At 37.0% G+C, this 18,274-nt stretch overlaps 2 protein-coding genes across 3 annotated transcripts in view; both read right to left on the bottom strand.

The window, feature by feature from the left end:
• Positions 1–4: 4 nt before the first annotated feature.
• Positions 5–5,501, bottom strand: LOC113663616 (tetraspanin-1-like). 2 transcript variants are annotated; one of them, XM_027178967.2, is made up of 7 exons: positions 5,318–5,501; positions 4,573–4,782; positions 4,067–4,129; positions 3,094–3,201; positions 1,049–1,180; positions 472–564; positions 5–252 (listed from the first exon to the last, which is right to left on the bottom strand). In XM_027178967.2, the coding sequence occupies exons 1-7, from the start codon at positions 5,333–5,335 to the stop codon at positions 181–183; spliced, it is 696 nt and encodes a 231-aa protein (XP_027034768.1). In that variant the 5' UTR covers positions 5,336–5,501; the 3' UTR covers positions 5–180. The 2 variants fall into 2 exon arrangements, with proteins under 2 accessions (XP_027034768.1, XP_047659069.1); XM_047803113.1 differs by lacking the exon at positions 5,318–5,501 and adding an exon at positions 5,219–5,316.
• A 3,229-nt stretch (positions 5,502–8,730) lies between these two features.
• The window catches only part of LOC113663615 (tetraspanin-1-like), an 11,360-nt gene continuing 1,816 nt past the window's right edge, over positions 8,731–18,274 (bottom strand). The window contains exons 2-7 of the mRNA XM_027178966.2: positions 14,923–15,138; positions 14,439–14,513; positions 13,369–13,476; positions 10,497–10,628; positions 10,289–10,381; positions 8,731–10,075 (exon numbers count right to left, since the gene is read on the bottom strand). Of these exons, the coding sequence (XP_027034767.1) occupies positions 10,034–10,075; positions 10,289–10,381; positions 10,497–10,628; positions 13,369–13,476; positions 14,439–14,513; positions 14,923–15,138 (666 nt within the window). The 3' untranslated portion in view covers positions 8,731–10,033. The remainder of the gene's footprint in view (positions 10,076–10,288; positions 10,382–10,496; positions 10,629–13,368; positions 13,477–14,438; positions 14,514–14,922; positions 15,139–18,274) is intronic.

Raw genomic sequence — 18,274 nt, 5'->3', positions numbered from 1 at the left:
CCAATAAAGTTTCATAAAATTTTATTTGTGCTTATCTATTAAAATAACACATACAAATAAAACAGAATACAAATCACTCAAGTGAGTGCGTAACTCACTTCTGTGAGATACTGTACATTATAATTTATAAGGTGTGGGACAAGATATGTATAACTGCATCAATGTCACTATTGCATCCTATTAGATGATCACACGATCCTGTGAGTGGTTCTGGGTTTGCATTATATGGGGCCAAAAGATAATTGCACCAACCTATAAAAAGAGAGACAAAACAAAAGTATAAGAATTGAATGTAAGATACAAATTAATTTCTATGTAAAATCCCCAATAGTTGGCATGTTTAGGGAGATAACTTGGATGTGTGATGACACACTTTGGTTAGAATTGTGAAATGTCTAATCCAGCTGAGTGTACATTAGTTTTTTGTGAACATCCAAAAATTGGCCCAATGTGGTGTTAATGTTTCAATACCCGTAACATAAGGACTTCAATACACAGGCAGAGTAAAACTGCAGATTTATTCTTCACCAAAGTCACCAGAGCAGCAATACAGCCATCCACATGCTGCAAAGAAAATTATATTTCAGAATTAACAGGACATGATTTGCAACCAAAAATTATTTTTACAGCAGGTTTTGCCCCCTTTCCACCAGAAAGAACTGGGTGCTGGTTCAGAGCTAGTGCTTGTGCTGGTTCGAAGTTGGTTCCACTGACAAGCCTTCAAAGACCCGGTTTGCCTTTCCATGGGCTAGAGAGCCATCACAGAGCCAAGATTTACGTTACTGTATCCGTCTTATCTTTCCCAGCAATGTTAGCGCAGCAGCGGCAAACACAAACACATCAACAATGAAGGACTGTTAATGCTCATGGCTTTGGGAACCTACATTGGCATCCAAACGTGGCTTAAGAACCACTTTTCCTGGTTCAGAGCCGGTGCATTGGGTGTCGAAAACTGATTTTAAATTAGGCTCCGAACCAGCACTCAAACTGCCTTGGTGGAAAAAGGGCATTTGTGATCAGACTGAAGGAGCCGATTCAGGAGATGTACCTCTGACTTTGCTCTTGCATGATCGCACTGTACAGCTTCTGTAAAACAGCAGAACTGGGGGTACTGTGAGGTTAGGCTTACAAATGCGGAGCCAGTGAAGTCGGTGTAGTTGTTGTACCCACAACATTTAAACTGCAGGAGAATTCACACACACACACACACACACACACACACACACACACACACACACACACACACACACACACACACACACACACACACACACAATTTAGCTTGATAATACAGATATACAATACATTAACACTCTATCAAGCATTATATTGTTAAATTAAGAGAAACACTGTAACCTAGGACATCATGCTCATTTAAGTAGATTAAAAGATTAGATTAGATCAGTGATAGATAGTAAAACTTTCTATACTATTCTATTCACAAAAGTAAAAATACTTCTGAAAATAGATACTTCAGTAAAAATGAAAGCATAACTAGAATTAAAGCACACAAGTACAAATGTGAAAACTCTAAAGCTAATTTTAAATGATGAAAGTTAAGGAACACTTCAGATCACACAATTGTTGGTACTTGATGGCGAAATAGTCCAATTTCTCCATGGGCCCAAACTAATTAAAACTAATTAAGAGCAGCTGTAGTTTTTTGATAGATATAAACTAGCTAGCATGCTAATAGCAAGCTGTCACACTACAATTTGGCTAGAAATGTTGATGTTTTTGTAGGAATAGAAAACAGCTTTTGTATTTACGAAGATGCTGAGGTGACATGGTGTTTATTTAAAAAAAATGTAAGACCACCATTTATATATAGTGGCCAAAAACTAGTCAACAACACCATATCAGAGTAACTGTACATTATTCAGTCCCATGTCTGCAGATAATAAGTCTAATTCTAAGTAGTTAAGGAGCATCTTAGATTAGCGTATCTTTTACGTCTGGCACACGAAATAAAAAAATGGATGACAAATTAAAAGAAAAACCTGAATAAATGAGTGGATCTGAAAACTAGTGTAAGGAGAAAGCTAACTGTAAAGTTAGCATTATACATTTTTTACACACACACACACACACACACACACACTATTTGTCAGGCCTGTAGGGCCTAGTCGATGTTTTTGTACATTTATTAACCCGAATATTCAGATTAGCAAATGCTAATCAAATGCTTTTGCTAATGTAGCCTGCTAATACATTTAGTGAATAAGTTTAGTGAGTGGAGGAGTGATAATGCCTCCTGTCTACAACAGTATATAAATATTTTTAATGGGGAAGCATTTTTATTGGTGTTTTTCATCTTGACAAGAAGACAAACTACAGTTTTTAAGTGTATTAAAAATCATTACATTTGAATTAGGATTTTAATCCGAAGTTACTCATTTGATGCATTACAAACAAGATCCAACAGATAGCGCTGTATCATGCAAAGATTATGCTTTTCTTTCTCTTTTCTTTTCTTTTTTTTCCTTTACATTTCTTTTCATTTCACTGTTTTCAATACACACATTTTCATGGTGGTATGTAGTGATAATTATCTAGTAATGCGCTTGAGATGATTTGATAATTATAAATATGCCCTATAATGGATATTAAATAGAACTTGTTCCTGAATAATGTTTCAGAACTGTTTATTACACATTTGTTGCCATATCTGTGTATGTATGTAGTGACATACTTGGTCGAGATGCCGGAAATTCGGAAGTGTTAAACAAATGTAATAAAAAAAAGTGTAAACAAACAAAGATATTGTTTCGATGTCATGCTTGCCTGTCTTAAAAACTTGAGAGCCCTGTTAAAGGTTTTTAAAATGTCTCACTTCTCTTTGTATACATTTAATTACAGGCTCTCGATTGTAATTATAAATATTTAAGTGAAAGCTTGGGGTTACTTCGGCATAGTTAAAGTTGGCATCGTAGATCAGGATTAGCCATGCTAGTTACACTCTTAGAGTTGCTGTGTGAAATAGTAAAAAGTTTGTGTTTTCTTAAATGAAATGCGTGTGTAATCCCATTAATTATAGTCATGTAAATATGTGCTTCAGCATGAAATAAACCATGAACACGGAATGGAAGATACCAGATTCATTGTCTCGTCCCAGGCATTGGTGACGTTGTCGTTTCGACCGTACATATCCTTGATGATCTTAGCAACTTTTCCTTTATTTGTATGCAGCCTATTCCACCACTGAGGAAACAAAGTAAACACTGATTCAATGGTCACAAAAACACACCTTTATTTTTGTAGACAGATATAAATATTTTTATCTATCTATCTATCTATCTATCTATCTATCTATCTATCTATCTATCTATCTGTCTGTCTGTCTGTCTGTCTGTCTGTCTGTCTGTCCTTTTTCAGAAAATGTTTGTCTGTTTTGTATGTCACTGTATGAAGCAATTAACTGCTCATATATGATTAGAAAAGGGAAGTTAATTTCCCTACATCTTTGCTAAGAGGAACACTTTGAAACACTTTGGCTAGAATGTGATGTCAGGACAAATACCATAATTAGGCATCATTTGTTCCCACCCTTTGTTTAGACAAGAGGAATTAAGAATTTTTTTTAGTATCTGTTTATAGTAACCGACACTGGAACATTCTTGAAATATGATGAAAATATATTTAGACAAATTAACCAGCTATAACAAATGTTATTCTGTCACAAAGGCCGGCTCATGTTTATGCGTTTCACGAAATGAAAATATGAAAGAAAGAAAAAAAAAAGGATCCGAAAACATGAGGTAATTAAGAAAAGGTAAATGGTTCAGCATGGGGTCTAGACTTGAGCTAAAGAAAGGCCACTTGGGAATGCAGCTAATATGGGGAAATTGTGTAGACAGGTACAACTTAAATAAATAAAAAACAGTGACTTGATCAAAATTCTCCAGTAAGCAGGTGAGATTAGGATTAAAATCTGTCCAAATCTTTGGATTGATACTGAAGACCACTGAGCTCTGTACGGTACCGGCTGCTTGGGAACGGTGTCATACTGTATAATTACCCAAATTTACACTATACTCTATTGTATATTCAGTATCATTGCTCTTACCTGAAGGCGGATAAGCAGAAAAAGAAAGATTATGGTGATCATTATGGCCATAATGAGGTAAAACTGTAAGGACATGAGACAATGAATATATACATAAAAAAACTTCCATACTCTGAATGTAGTCGGTCAGTTGCATGTTTAGTTTTCACGCAGAAACGAAATGTATTGTGTAGAAATAAAGCTGATCTCTGGAACGTTATCGGGACGGCCATCTTGGAAAGCTGGTGCTCACGTCTTACCTTAGAGCAGTTTGAGCTTTGAGCTACAGAGTGTTTGTTTATAATTTTTAGTTAAATAATACAGTGATGGAGGAAAAATGGAAAAAAATAAAAATTATTGGCTTTGTATGTTGTACAGTATGTCTCTTGAAGACATTGAGATTGTGGTCAAGCTTCATTAGCATCGTAGCTCTGGTGCCAAACACCAAACAGCCGACTACATATTGGGTTAGAAGCAGATTTTTCAAACAAATGAATGACTAAAAACCAAGTAAAGAGGTCACTCACATTCATGTTAGTATTCCCAGAGTAGGTGCAATAGCAGGCTAGGATGGCAATGAAGATGACTACGGCCCCGGCAGCCACCAGCATGTAGCCAGCACCAGTCAGATTCGCTAATTTTGGGGGAAGGTCTTTAATTTTATCCAGCAGTCCAAGTGCATGATTTGTGTTATTCTCTATCAAAATGCCGACGGCCATAGACGCAGCTCCTACAATCTGGAAACCAGATAAAAAAAAGTAAAAGAAAAACAAAAAACGGCAACATTAGAACACAGAAGTAAAAGAGAGGGGGAATAGAGGAGGCTGTAAATTTGTCAGAGGAACTGTAGTGTTACCTGAAACAGTGATAAAGTAAAACCAAGAAATAGCACCCAGAATACGTAAACAAATGTTTTTGCCATCTCAGCGCTGAGATAACAGAAATGGACTAAAATTATATGTCATGATTCTACACAAAATGTAAAGAAAAGAAATAAAAGTCTTAAGACGTAAATTTCTTCTATCCCAAGTTATGTGATTAATGTAGTAATTAATTAATTGTCAGATGAGCTCAATATAAACTGTTATTGGTAGAACATTAGAAAACCTCCCAAAACAAACACGCTAACAAAACTAAACCTGAACAAAACGTCTATCATAAAACTTTACGCACATCCTTTCCTGCAAAGCATGGTGGTAGTTGTATCAGACCCCTCTCACCCTGGCCACAACCTATTTGCACTTCTTAAGCAGCAAATACAGGGATTATTACCTGTGTTCTGTAACTCATTCTCCATCTCTAATCACTGCCTCTTTCTCACGTACTAATGTATGTAAACATGTAAAGCCTTAATATTTAAATGTTTACTGTTCTCATGCCAGATATGTATGTATGTACCAAGAGCATGTTTGACACATTTTTTAGCTGTTATTGTCAGTTCTATGCTCTTCTAAATGGGACTTTTGAAATGAGACTTTTGTACGTCGCTCTGGATCACTTGGCAAATAAAGCTGGTTCTGATTCTGATTAAAAACCTCAACAAATTCCTTGTGTGTCTGCGTGCACTTGGTGAATAAAGCTAATTCTGATTCTGATTCTCTGTGGCAGTGTTCACAAGCAAGTATTGAGGAACTACTTAAGATTAAGGGCAACATGAAGTCAAATACAAGGCAATTTTAGAAACTAAGCTGTTCCACTTGGCAAGACATGCTCCAGCAAGCCTAAACAAGCTCCAGGATCATCTCAGTATTCAGAATCTCTGTTCGATCTGAAGATGCTCAACACAGACAACATCAATGACAATTTCAGGTTGTAACACTAGAAAATGCAGAAGAGTTCAAGGAAGATGAATATTTATGCAGGTCAAAGTAGGTCTACTGTATGACCCCATAAAAAAATAAAAAAATAAAAATAATAATAATAATAATAAAATTGTTCACATCAAAATAAATTGTGAACAAACATGACAATCTTTCTGTTTTTTTTGTTTTGTTTTTTGTTTGTTTGTTTCTTTTTTTTATACCCCAGAAAATGTGGTCTAGCTAGATCTCAACCTACACTGCATTTAACCCAACCACATTATTTTCCAGTTTCATTATTAGTATTATTAAGACTTTCGAGGTATTAATAGAGTTATATTAAGTATAAACACACTTGAGTGTATTAACTTAAATACCAACACTATTAATACTAAATAATCGTATTAACAATCGTCATTCAAACACATTAAATAAAATATTATATTCAAAAAATCACTACTTACAAACATCAGAGTGTTTAAGACGATCGTAAGCATCTTCAAGGCGTCTTTGCTCGACATCTCGATGTTTTTTATTTTTTCAGCTCTCTTTAAAACCATTTGTAAACGTGTCAGAAGCATCTTGCAGAGTACAGACGTGTTCTGATGCACTTCTCTCTGTCTGAGTTGTAAAATAGAACATCAGTGTTCTCTCGGAGTTCTAACGGACGTCTCTGAACAAAAGCTTAATGTTACAGCAAAGATGACAAGGACGACGATCCAGTACAATACAAACAATAAAAACCTCTATACTTAAAAATAGATTAGGAAAAAAATCAGTCACCTGAATTAATGATGCAAGAAAAATTTCAGACATGTTCTGGCAATAAAGTATTATATCATATGTCACATCAGGTCATATCTATCTATCTATCTATCTATCTATCTATCTATCTATCTATCTATCTATCTATCTATCTATCTATCTATCTATCTATCTATCGGTCTGTCTGTCTGTCTGTCTGTCTGTCTGTCTGTCTATCTATCTATCTATCTATCTATCTATCTATCTATCTATCTATCTATCTATCTATCTATCTATCTATCTCAGTCAGTCAGTCAATCTATCTATCTATCTATCTATCTATCTATCTATCTATCTATCTATCTATCTATCTATCTATCTATCTATCTCAGTCAGTCAGTCAATCTATCTATCTATCTATCTATCTATCTATCTATCTATCTATCTATCTATCTATCTATCTATCTATCTATCTATCTATCTATCTATCTATCTATCTATCTCAGTCAGTCAGTCAGTCAATCAGTCTATCTATCTATCTATCTATCTATCTATCTATCTATCTATCTATCTATCTATCTATCTATCTATCTATCTATCTATCTATCAGTCTGTCTGTCTGTCTGTCTGTCTGTCTATCTATCTATCTATCTATCTATCTATCTATCTATCTATCTATCTATCTATCTATCTATCTATCTATCGGTCTATCTATCTATCTATCTATCTATCTATCTATCTATCTATCTATCTATCTATCTATCTATCTATCTATTTAATGAAGGCTATGAAAAGGTAAATAATATAAAAAGAAATGTAGTTCAGTAGTTTACTGGTTTTGTTTTGTTAAGAAGTTTCAGAGCAAATTAATGATGTTTGATGATTTGAATCGCAGCTTGAACTGAAGACCGAAGAGACAAATTTCAGTCTGGATGAATACTTTAACCTTGACACATTACATAAACCTGACACATCTAGATTCATCTAAATACATCATACGCTCTAGTCATGTACAGCTGGGAAATTTTCATTGTTTTACTTCATTTCAAGGCTGAAATGTGAGAGCTGATATTTGTTATAGTGGTGATATTGGTATATTAATCATGATATGATTGTGTGTCAGTTTCTGGACATGAGTCAGGGTTACCCGATGACGACCTGGACCTCTATGTCCCCATCTTCACCCTGCGCTGGTCAGGATCAGCACAATGACACACAATTCTAATACTAGCTGATACTGGTAATAGCTCTGAATACTCTGGTGATAGTTGATACTTAAACTTTAAATGAAAAGATTTATATGAAAATGAAAAGATAACAAAAAATCTAATGCAAAGTCATAGCAAATGATAAAGATTTTAGATTTAGTAAAAAATAATAATGATGATAATAAAGGAAACGGAAAATGTTTTCAATGTTATCATCTTTCTATATAAAAGAATAAATAACCGATTTGACAAAATATCACTATCTAAAAAATTTCGCATCCTCCACACACACACACACACACAAACACACACCAGTGTACTGAGTAATACCGCACACTACAAGTGATTTTGTGATTGTGTATGATTCATGGGAAGTGTCTAAAATGACTCCTCGTTGCTTTTACTACAGTATTTTCCGCACTATAAGGCGCATCTAAAAGCCTTAAAATTTCTCAAAAATCGGCCGTGCGCCTAATAATCCTGTGCGCCTTATGTGTGCACTGAGTTCCAAAAATCTGTAAAAATGTTGTGCGACTTTGGTGAGCGCTCCGCTCGATTGACGATGGATTTGTGGGAGGTTTATTAAAAAATAATGTGTATCTAAACTCACTGTTTTGCTTCTGTTACCTTTTTTGTGGACCGTATGTTTTAGCATGCGCCTTATAATACGGTGCGCCTTATGTATGGGTTAAGTACAGAAATAGACCCCGTAATTGAGACTGCGCCTTATAATCCGGTGCGCCTTACAGTGCGGAAAATACTGTACTTTTAAGATGAACCAGTTAACAGCTCAGAACTCACAATGAAGCAAATTATAAAGCATTAATGCAGTGGTCCGTGTGCTGTTTATGTACTGTTGTGTAAACAGGAAATGAGTGTGACCCAAGAAAAAGTCATTTGTGTGAGAATGTTCCATTAACACCAAAATAACCAATAAAGTTTCATAAACAATTTTATTTGTGCTTATCTATTGAAATAACACATACTAATAAAACAGAATACAAATCACTCAAGTGGGTGCATAATGTTAATAGTATGAAATCCCTGCTGAAAGTTGATTGGTTGATAGTGGCCATGTTTTTTTTTATGTAACCCAGTCATCATTAGAAGTTTACTTACAGGTTTGCATGGCTAAACTACATGTAGATAAAATACAAAGCCATTATTCACTGGCCAATTGAAATGTGTATGCATTTCATGTGTATGCATCCATTTGATTTTTTTGTTTGTTTGTTTTTTTATTAACTTATTAATGAAAACAGAATTGAAAGAAAAAAAAGCTCTTTTTGATTTACAGTATCTGACAAAAGTGAGTACACCCCTCACATTTTTGTAAATATTTTATTATATCTTTTCATGTGACAACACTTAAGAAATGACATTGTGCTACAATGTAAAGTAGTGAGTGTAAAGCTTGGATAACAGTGTAAATTAGCTTTCCCTTCAAAATAACTCCGCACACAACCATTAATGTCTAAACCATTGGTCACGAAAGTGACTACACCCCTAAGTGAAAATGTCCAAATTGGGTCCAATTAGCCATTTTCTCTCCCTGGTGTCATGTGACTCATTCGTGTTACAAGGGCTCAGGTGTGAATGGGGAGCAGGTGTGTTAAATGTGGTGTTATCGCATCTCACTGGAAGTTCAACATGGCACCTCATGGCAAAGAACTCTCTGAGGAACTGGGGAGCTACAGTTCATTGAGGGAACCATGAATGCCAACAGGTTACACTCTGTGACATTCTGAAGCAGAGCAAATTCCTCTCCCTTCGAAGACTGGGCCGCATGCCAGTATTCCAACATGATAACGAACACACCTCCAAGATGACCACTGTCATGCTAAAGAAGCTGAGTGTAAAGGTGATGGACTGGCCAAGCATGTCCCTAGACCTAAAACCTATTAAGCATCTGTGTGGCATCCTCAAACGGAAGGTTTGGAGGAGCACAAGGTCTCTAACATCCACCAGCTCTGTGATGTCATCATGGCGGAGTGGAAGAGGACTTCGGTGGCAACCTGTGACGCTCTGGTGAACTCCATGCCCAAGAGGGTGAAGGCATGAAAAGATCACATGAAAAGATATAATAAAATATTTACAAAAATGTGAGGGGTGTACTCACTTCTGTGAGATACTGTACATTATAATTTATAAGGTGTGGGACAAGATATGTATAACTGCATCAATGTCACTATTGCATCCTATTAGATGATCACACGATCCTGTGAGTGGTTCTGGGTTCACTTCTTACACAAGATAAAAACTACGATCATTGCACCAACCTATAAAAAGAGAGACAAAACAAAATTATAAGAATTGAAATTGAATGTAAGATACAAATGAATTTCTATGTAAAAACCCAGATAGTTGGCATGTTTGGGGAGATAACTTGGATGTGTGATGACACACTTTGGTTGTGTCTAATCCAGCTGTGTGTACATTAGGTATTTGTGAACATCAAAAATTGGCCCAATGAGGTGTTAATGTTTCTATACCTGAAAAGCAGTGGCACAACTAGCCAAGACCACTATGATAGTAAATTTAAGCTTCACCAAATTCACCACAGCAGCAAAACAGCCATGCACATGCTGCAAAGAAAATTATATTTCAGAATTATCAGGACAAAGATGGATATGATTTGCAACCTAAAAGTATTTCTATTGCAGGTTTGTGATCAGACTGAAGGAGCCGATTCAGATGTACCTCTGACTTTGCTCTTGCATGATCGCACTGTACAGCTTCTGTAAAACAGCAGAACTGGGGGTACTGTGAGGTTAGGCTTACAAATGCGGAGCCAGTGAAGTCGGTGTAGTTGTTGTACCCACAGCATTTAAACTGCAGGAGAATTCACACACACACACACAATTTAGCTTGAGAATACAGGTATATAATACATTTATACTGTATCAAGCATTATATTGTTAAATTAAGAGAAACACTGCAACCCAGGACATCATGCTCATTTAAGGAGATTATAAGATTAGATTTGCTTAGATTAGATCAGTGATAGATAGTAAAACTTTCTATACTATTCTATTCACAAAAGTAAAAATACTTCTGAAAATAGATACTTCATTAAAAAAGAAAGCATAACTTACTAGAATTAAAGCACACAAGTACAAATGTGAAAACACTAAAGCTAATCTTCAATGACGAAAGTTAAGGAACACTTCAGATCACACAATTTTTGCTACTCGATGGTAAACTAGTGCAATTTCTCCATGGGCCCAAACTAATTAAAACTAATTAAGAGCAGCTGTAGTTTTTTTGATAGATATAAACTAGCTAGCATTCTAAAAGCAAGTTGTCACGCTACAATTTGGCTAGAATGTTGACGTTTTTGCAGGAATAGAAAACAGGTTTTGTATTTACGAAGCTGCTGAGGTGACATGGTGTTTATTTCAAATAATGTAAGACCACAATTTAGTCAGGGATCTCAAGTGTTACGCATTGATGCATTAATCATTGCATCTGTCTTTCAAAGATGTCAACCAAAAAGGCAACTAAGCATTCTCTCATTCACCATAAGAGGAAAGCCCCCTAAAAAGTCCAGGTTGCAGTATACTGGCCCAGAGAAGTGTAGGCCCATTGTTGTGTTTGGGTGGGGGGGTTGGAGATGTCACTCTTGCCTGTCTTCAAAGCTTGAGAGCCCTGTATATTGGCCAAAAACTAGTCAACAACACCGTATCAGAGTAACTGTACATCATTCAATCCCATATCTGCAGATTATAAGTCTAATTATAAGTAGTTTAGGAGCATCTTAGATTAGCGTATCTTTTACTTAACGTCTGGCACACGAAATAAAAATAAAAAAATGGATGACAAATTAAAAGAAAAACCTGAATAAATGAGTGGATCTGAAAACAAGTGTAAGGAGAAAGCTAACTGTAAAGTTAGCACTATACATTCCACACACACACACACACACACACACACACACACACACACACACACACACACACACACACACACACACACTATATGTAGGGTCTGAAATTAATGTTTGGTTGATGTTTGTGTACATTTATTACCTTGAATATTTGGATTAGCAAATGCTAATCAAACGCTCTTGCTAATGTAGCCTGCTAATAAGTTTAGTGAATGGAGGAGTGGAGGAAGGATAATGCCTCCTGTCTACAACAGGATATACATATATTTTAATGGGGAAGCATTTTTAATGGTATTTTTTTAATGGCGTAGATATCTGGTGATAATAGCAAACTACAGTTTTGAAGTGTATTAAATACCATTACGTTTGAGTTAAGATTTTAATCCGAAGTTACTCATTTGATGCATTACAAATCTGATCCAACAGGCAGCCACTAAATTCCAGGGGTTTCGTTACCACGACGTAAAGTGGGCGTGTTTACGGAGGTCTTGAAAAAACGCCTTCTTTCAAAAAAAACAAAAACAAAACAGCGTACTACGAATTACGAAACAGTCATACAGTTAGATTTATTTTAGAAAACAAATAAACAACCAAAAACTACGGTTATGGTTAGGGTTAGGGCGTTAGGTTAGATTATCAAATAGGCCACGCCTACCTGATGACGCAATACCTGTTACGCTGTACTGAAATCCCTGGGAATAAGTACCTGCCAACAGATGGCGCTGTATCACGCAAAGATTATGCTTTTCTTTTTCTTTTCTTTCTTTCTTTTTTTTTACTTTAATTTTTTTTTTCGTTTCACTGCTTTCAGTGCATTTTTTTTTTGAAAATGCACACATTTTCATGGTGGTATGTAGTGATAGTTATCTAGTAATGAGCTAGAGATAATTTGATAATTATAAATATGCCCTATAATGGATATCCATTAAATAGTATTTGTTCCTCAGAACTGTTTATTACGCATTTGTTGCCATATTTGTGTATGTATGTAGTGACATATACTATGGTCGAGATGCCAGAAACCTGGAAGTGTTAAACAAATGTAATAAAAAAATGTAAACAAACAAAGATATTGTATGTAGCCCTTCATTTAGTTTCAAACATTTCATAAAACCCCTGGGGAACAAAAGATTTGTCCACACCCACCATACATTTGTTTTTGGGTCAGTTGTGTTTCCTCAGCACGAAACTCACTTCAGCCCCAAACTCTAGGTGCTTAACTAGCTTCTTGAGGTCATAAAAATCATGGTTGGTTAAATACTTTAATAAGTACAATGAAGAATTCTGACTCAAATAGTGAAATCAGAAGCTATTCATGTCTACTTGTGGCAACTTTGCTAGCATTTAGTTAGCTGGGTCGCTAGTAATGATGGCGAGTGGAGAGGTTTTTAAAGGTTTTTAAAATGTCTGACTTCTCTGTGTATACATTTAATTACAGGCTCTCAATTGTAATGATAAATATTTAAATGCAAGTTTGAAGTTACTTTGTCATAGTTAAAGTTTGTATTGTAGATCAGGATTAGCCATGCTAAGTTTTAATTAAGTTACACTCTTAATTAGAGTTGCTGTGTGAAATAGTAAAAAGTTTGTTTTCTTAAATGAAATGTGTGTGTAATCCTGTTAATTATAGTCATGTAAATTAGTGCTTCAGCCTGAGATAAACTATGAATACGGAATGGGATATACCATAAACATCGTCTCGTCCCAGGCTTCGGTGGCGATGTCACTTCGACCATAGATATCCTTGATGTTCTTAGCAACTTTTTCTCTAATTGTATCCAGCATTTTCACCACCTGAGGAAAGAATGTAAACACTGATTCAATATTCACAAAAAATCACATTTTTTGTAGAAAGATATAAATATTTCTATCTATCTATCTATCTATCTATCTATCTATCTATCTATCTATCTATCTATCTATCTATCTATCTATCTATCTATCTATCTATCTATCTTTATCTCTTTGTCTGTCTGTCTGTCTGTCTGTCTGTCTGTCTGTCTGTCTGTCCTTTTTCAAACCATTTCTGTCTGTTTTGTATGTCAAAACAGACAAAAAGTGCAGTTAACTTTCCTACATCTTTGCTAAGAAGATCTTTCACTTTCCTTAACTATGCACAAGAAAAAGAACAAAAAAGGTCACTGATGAAACACTTTGGCTAGAATGTGATGTCAGGACGAATAACCATAATAAGGCATCATTTGTTCCCACCATTTGTTTAGAGAACAAGGGGAATTAAGGATTTTTTTAGTATGTTACTTTATAGTAACTGACACTAGAACATTCTTGAAATATGATGAAAATATATTTTAAAAAAATTAACCTGCTATAACAAATGTTATTCTGTCACAAAAGCCATCTCATGTTTATGCGTTTTCCAAAATTAAAATCTAAAAAAATGAATAAAAAATATAAATACAAAAATAAAGGAGCCGAAATCATGAGGTAAATATTATATGCTTTAAGAAAAGGTCAATTTTACAGCATGGGGTCTAGACTTGAGCTAAAGAAAGGCCACCTGGGAATTCAGCTAATATGGGGAAATTGTGTAGACAGGTACAACTTAAATAAAATTTTCCTGTAAGCAGGTGAGACTAGGATTAAAATCTGTCCAAATCTTTGGATTGATACTGAAGACAACTGAGCTCTATATGGTACCGGCTGCTTGGGAACGGTGTCATACTGTATAATTACCCAAATTTACACTATACTCTATTGTAACTCTAATTCTGTATATTCAGGATCATTGCTCTTACCTTAGGCTTGTAAAACAGAATGTGTACTACTACGGTGATCTCCGCCACAATAACAACGAGGAGGATGAGGGAAAACTGAAAGGACATGAGACATTGAATATAAAAAAAATTTTCATACTCCGAATGTAGTGGATCAGTTGCATGTTTAGTTTTCACATAGAAATGTAATGTATTGTGTAGAAATAAAGCTGATCTCTGGAACGTTATCAGGGCGGCCATCTTGGAAAGCTGGTGCACGTGTTGTGTTACCTTAGAGCAGTTTGAGCTTTGAGCTACAGAGTGTTTGTTTAAATTTTTTTGTTAAAAAATGCAGTGATGGAGGAAAAATTTGAAGGAAAAATGGAATAAAATAAAAATAAAAATGATTGGCTTTGTATATCTTGAAGACGATGAGATTGTGCTCGAGTTTCATTAGCATCGTAGCTCTGGACGCCGATTTTTCAAACAAAAGAATGAGTAAAAATTAAGCAAAGAGGTCACTCACACTCATGAGCACGCACTTATTCCCGCAGTATGTGCCACAGCAGCCCAGGATGCCAATGAAGATGAGTAAGGCCCCGACAGCCACCAGAATGTAGCCAGTATAAGTCAGATTCCCTAATTCTGGGGGAAGGTCTTTCATTTTATCCAGCAGTCCAACTGCATACTTTTTGTTATTCTCGACCTCAACGCCGATGGCCATAAATGTAGCTCCTACAAACTTTAAACCAGATAAAAAAAAGTAAAAAAAACAACAACAACAACAACAAAAAACACCAATATTAGAACACAGAAGTAAAAGAGAGGGGGAATAGAGGAGGCTGTAAATTTGTCAGGGGAACTGTGGCGTTACCTGAAACAGTGATAAAGTAAAACCAAGAAAAAGCACCCAGAATAACCAAAAGTAAACAAAAGTAGGCCACTTTTTGCCATCCCGGCGCTGAGATAACAGAAATGGACTGGAATTACTGTATATGTCATGATTCTATACATAATATAGAGAAAAGTAATATAAAATAAAAAAGCTCTGACTCCAAGTCTGTGAGACACTAATTTCTTCTATCCCAAGTTATGTGATTAATGTAGTAATTGATAAGAAACTGTCAGATAAGCTCAATATAAACTGTTATTGGTAAAACATTAGAAAACATCCCAAAACAATCGCCTTTCTCAGCCTTCGTTAGAAGTAGAGACGCTGCTGGGCTTTCTTGGTGATGGAGCTTGTGTTGAGTAACCAGGTGAAGTTCTCTGCTAGATGAACACCAAGATATTTGGTGTTCTTGATGATCTCTACAGATGATCCATCGATGTTCAGCAGAGAATGGTCGCTCTGTGCTCTTCTGAAGTTTATCAACATTCAGAGGCAGGTTGTTGGCTCTACACCAGGTAGTTAGCTGTTGCACCTCTTCTTGCTGATGAGACCCACCACGGTTGTGTCATCGGTGAACTTGATAATATGGTATCTGTGCATTGTTGCACAGTCGTGAGTCAGCAAGGTGAACATCAAGGTGGAGGGGCTCCAGTGTTCAGTCTGGTGGTGCTGGAGATGCTGTTCCCAATCTGGATTGACTGAGGTCTCCCAGTCAGGAAGTCCAGGATCCAGTTTCAGAGGGAGGGGTTCAGTCCCAGCAGGCTCAGCTTCCCAATCAGGTGCTGAGGGATGATTGTATTGAATGCTGAATTAAAGTCTATGAACAGCATTCGTACATAAGTGTCTTTATTGACCAGGTGGGTGAGGGCTAAATGAAGGGCTGTGGCAATGGCATCGTCTGTGGAGCGGTTTGGACGCTACGTGAACTGTAGGGGGTCCAGGGAGGGTGGTAACTGGGTCTTGATGTGCCTCATGATGAGCTTCTAGAAGCACTTCATAACAATGGGTGTGAGTGCGATGGGACAATATTCATTGAAGCAGGACACTTTGGGATGGGGACAATGGTGGTTGTCTTGAGGCATGTAGGAACATCAGTGCTGCTCAGGGAAATGTTGAAGATTTCAGTAAAGACATCCTCTAGCTATTATGAGCATTCCCTGAGCACCCTGTCAGGAATGTTGTCTGGTCCAGCAGCCTCCCATGGGTTAACTCTGCCTAAAGTTCTCCTCATAACTGCCATGGATAGACAGTACCTGGTTGTCGAGGGGAGGGATGGTCTTCCTTGCTGTTACATTGTTCTCCACCTCAAACCGAGCATAGAAGTCGTTCAGCGCATTTGGGAGGGAGGCGATCGCCTGTATGCCCTGCCACATGCGCCGGGTGTCTCCGCTGCCCTGGAAGTGGCTGTGGATTGTCTGGGAATGTTTGTGTAAACATGATCCAGCGTGTTTTCCCATCTTGTTACAAAGTTCACATACTGGTGGAATTTAGGGAGCACTGACTTGAAATCTGCATGATTGAAATCTCTGGCGATGATAAACAGTCCGCCGGGGTAAACATTATTCAGATCGCTAATAGCCCCATATAGCTCACTTAGCGCCTCTTTAGCATTAGCGCTTGGGGGAATGTAAACTCCGACAATGAAAACCGTGGTGAATTCCCGTGGTAAATAAAATGGCCTACATCTAACAGTCACAAACTCTACTGACAATGAGCAGAAACCAGAAACAACCTCAGAGTTCTTGCACCATTCCATGTTGATGTAAACCCACACACCACCACCGCGAGGCTTACTGCACAGAGCTGCATTTCTGTGGGCTCTAAATGAGATGAGCCCGTTTAGCTGAATGGAACTCTGTCGCTTAGCCACATCTCTGTGAAAACAAAGATGCATTAGTTTCTAATCTCTCGCCGTGTAGTGAGTTTGAGTCTGATATAGTCTAGTTTATTGTCCAGGGAGCAAACATTGGAGAGTAGAATGGACGGGACAGCTGGCCTAGGGTTTGTTTTGGGCCTAGAACTGACACCCGCACGTTTACCACGCTTCCGCTTCCTCGCACATCGCTTTCGGCATCTCTGATGTCTGTGTACTGGTAGTAGTCAGGCTAAAAAATGTAAAAAAAGAAAACCGCAAAAACTATTAAACTTCTGAAATTTGCAGATGATACTACGCTTATCGGTCTCATCCATGATGGCGATGAGTCTGCATACTGGCAGGAGGTGAGGTGGCTGGTGCTATGGTGCAGTCAGAACAGTCTAGAGCTAAACCCACAAAACCATGGAGATGATAGTGGATTTTAGGAAAGGCCTCTCATCACTACTCCCCCTCACAATATTCAACAGCCCTGTGTAATCTGTGGAGGCCCTCAAGTTTCCGGGCACTACCATTTCCCAAGAGCTGAAATGTGTGTGCAACATAAACTCCATCATCACAAAGGCCCAGCAGAGGATGTACTCTGCACCAATTAAGGAAGTATGGTCTTCTGCCACAGAAGCTGTTGATGCTGTTCTACACTGCAGTCATTGAATCTGTCCTGTGCACATCCATCACCATCTGGTTTGGTGCAGCAGCAAAACATGACAGGAACAGACTGCAACACACAGTGTACGATACAAGAACAAGAAACCAGGCAGGGAAAATCACTACTAACCCTTCACACCCTGGAAATATCCTCTATCAACTCCTCCCTGAAGCTGCCAGACACAGGAACAGTTTCTTTCACCAGGCAATCACCCTGATTATCAACTCACCATAATTATATTCCCTGCTTCAACTATAAGTACTGCATTATCAGAACTGTCAGTCATCACATCATCCGTATATATATTACACACACACTACTGCTGCTGCATATTGCACAAAAGCATACAGTAGTATTGCACAATATTGTTATTTGCACTACCATGCACTTCTCACACTTTATGTACATAACTGATCAGTCATATATTCTGTATTCATATATCCAGTAATACTCATACTGTCTAT

This window comes from Tachysurus fulvidraco, chromosome 18 (assembly GCF_022655615.1).
Source record: "Tachysurus fulvidraco isolate hzauxx_2018 chromosome 18, HZAU_PFXX_2.0, whole genome shotgun sequence".
NCBI lineage: Eukaryota > Metazoa > Chordata > Actinopteri > Siluriformes > Bagridae > Tachysurus > Tachysurus fulvidraco.
The sequence above is the reverse complement of the archived record's forward strand: the minus strand, read 5'-3'. Positions and strand labels throughout refer to the sequence as shown.

Coding starts and splice junctions, on each gene's coding strand:
- LOC113663616 (XM_027178967.2), bottom strand. Junction 4,130..4,572: donor CTGGGAATACTAACATGAAT/GTGAGTGACCTC, acceptor ATGTCCTTACAG/TTTTACCTCATTATGGCCAT. Junction 253..471: donor TTGAAGTCCTTATGTTACGG/GTATTGAAACAT, acceptor CTCTTTTTATAG/GTTGGTGCAATTATCTTTTG.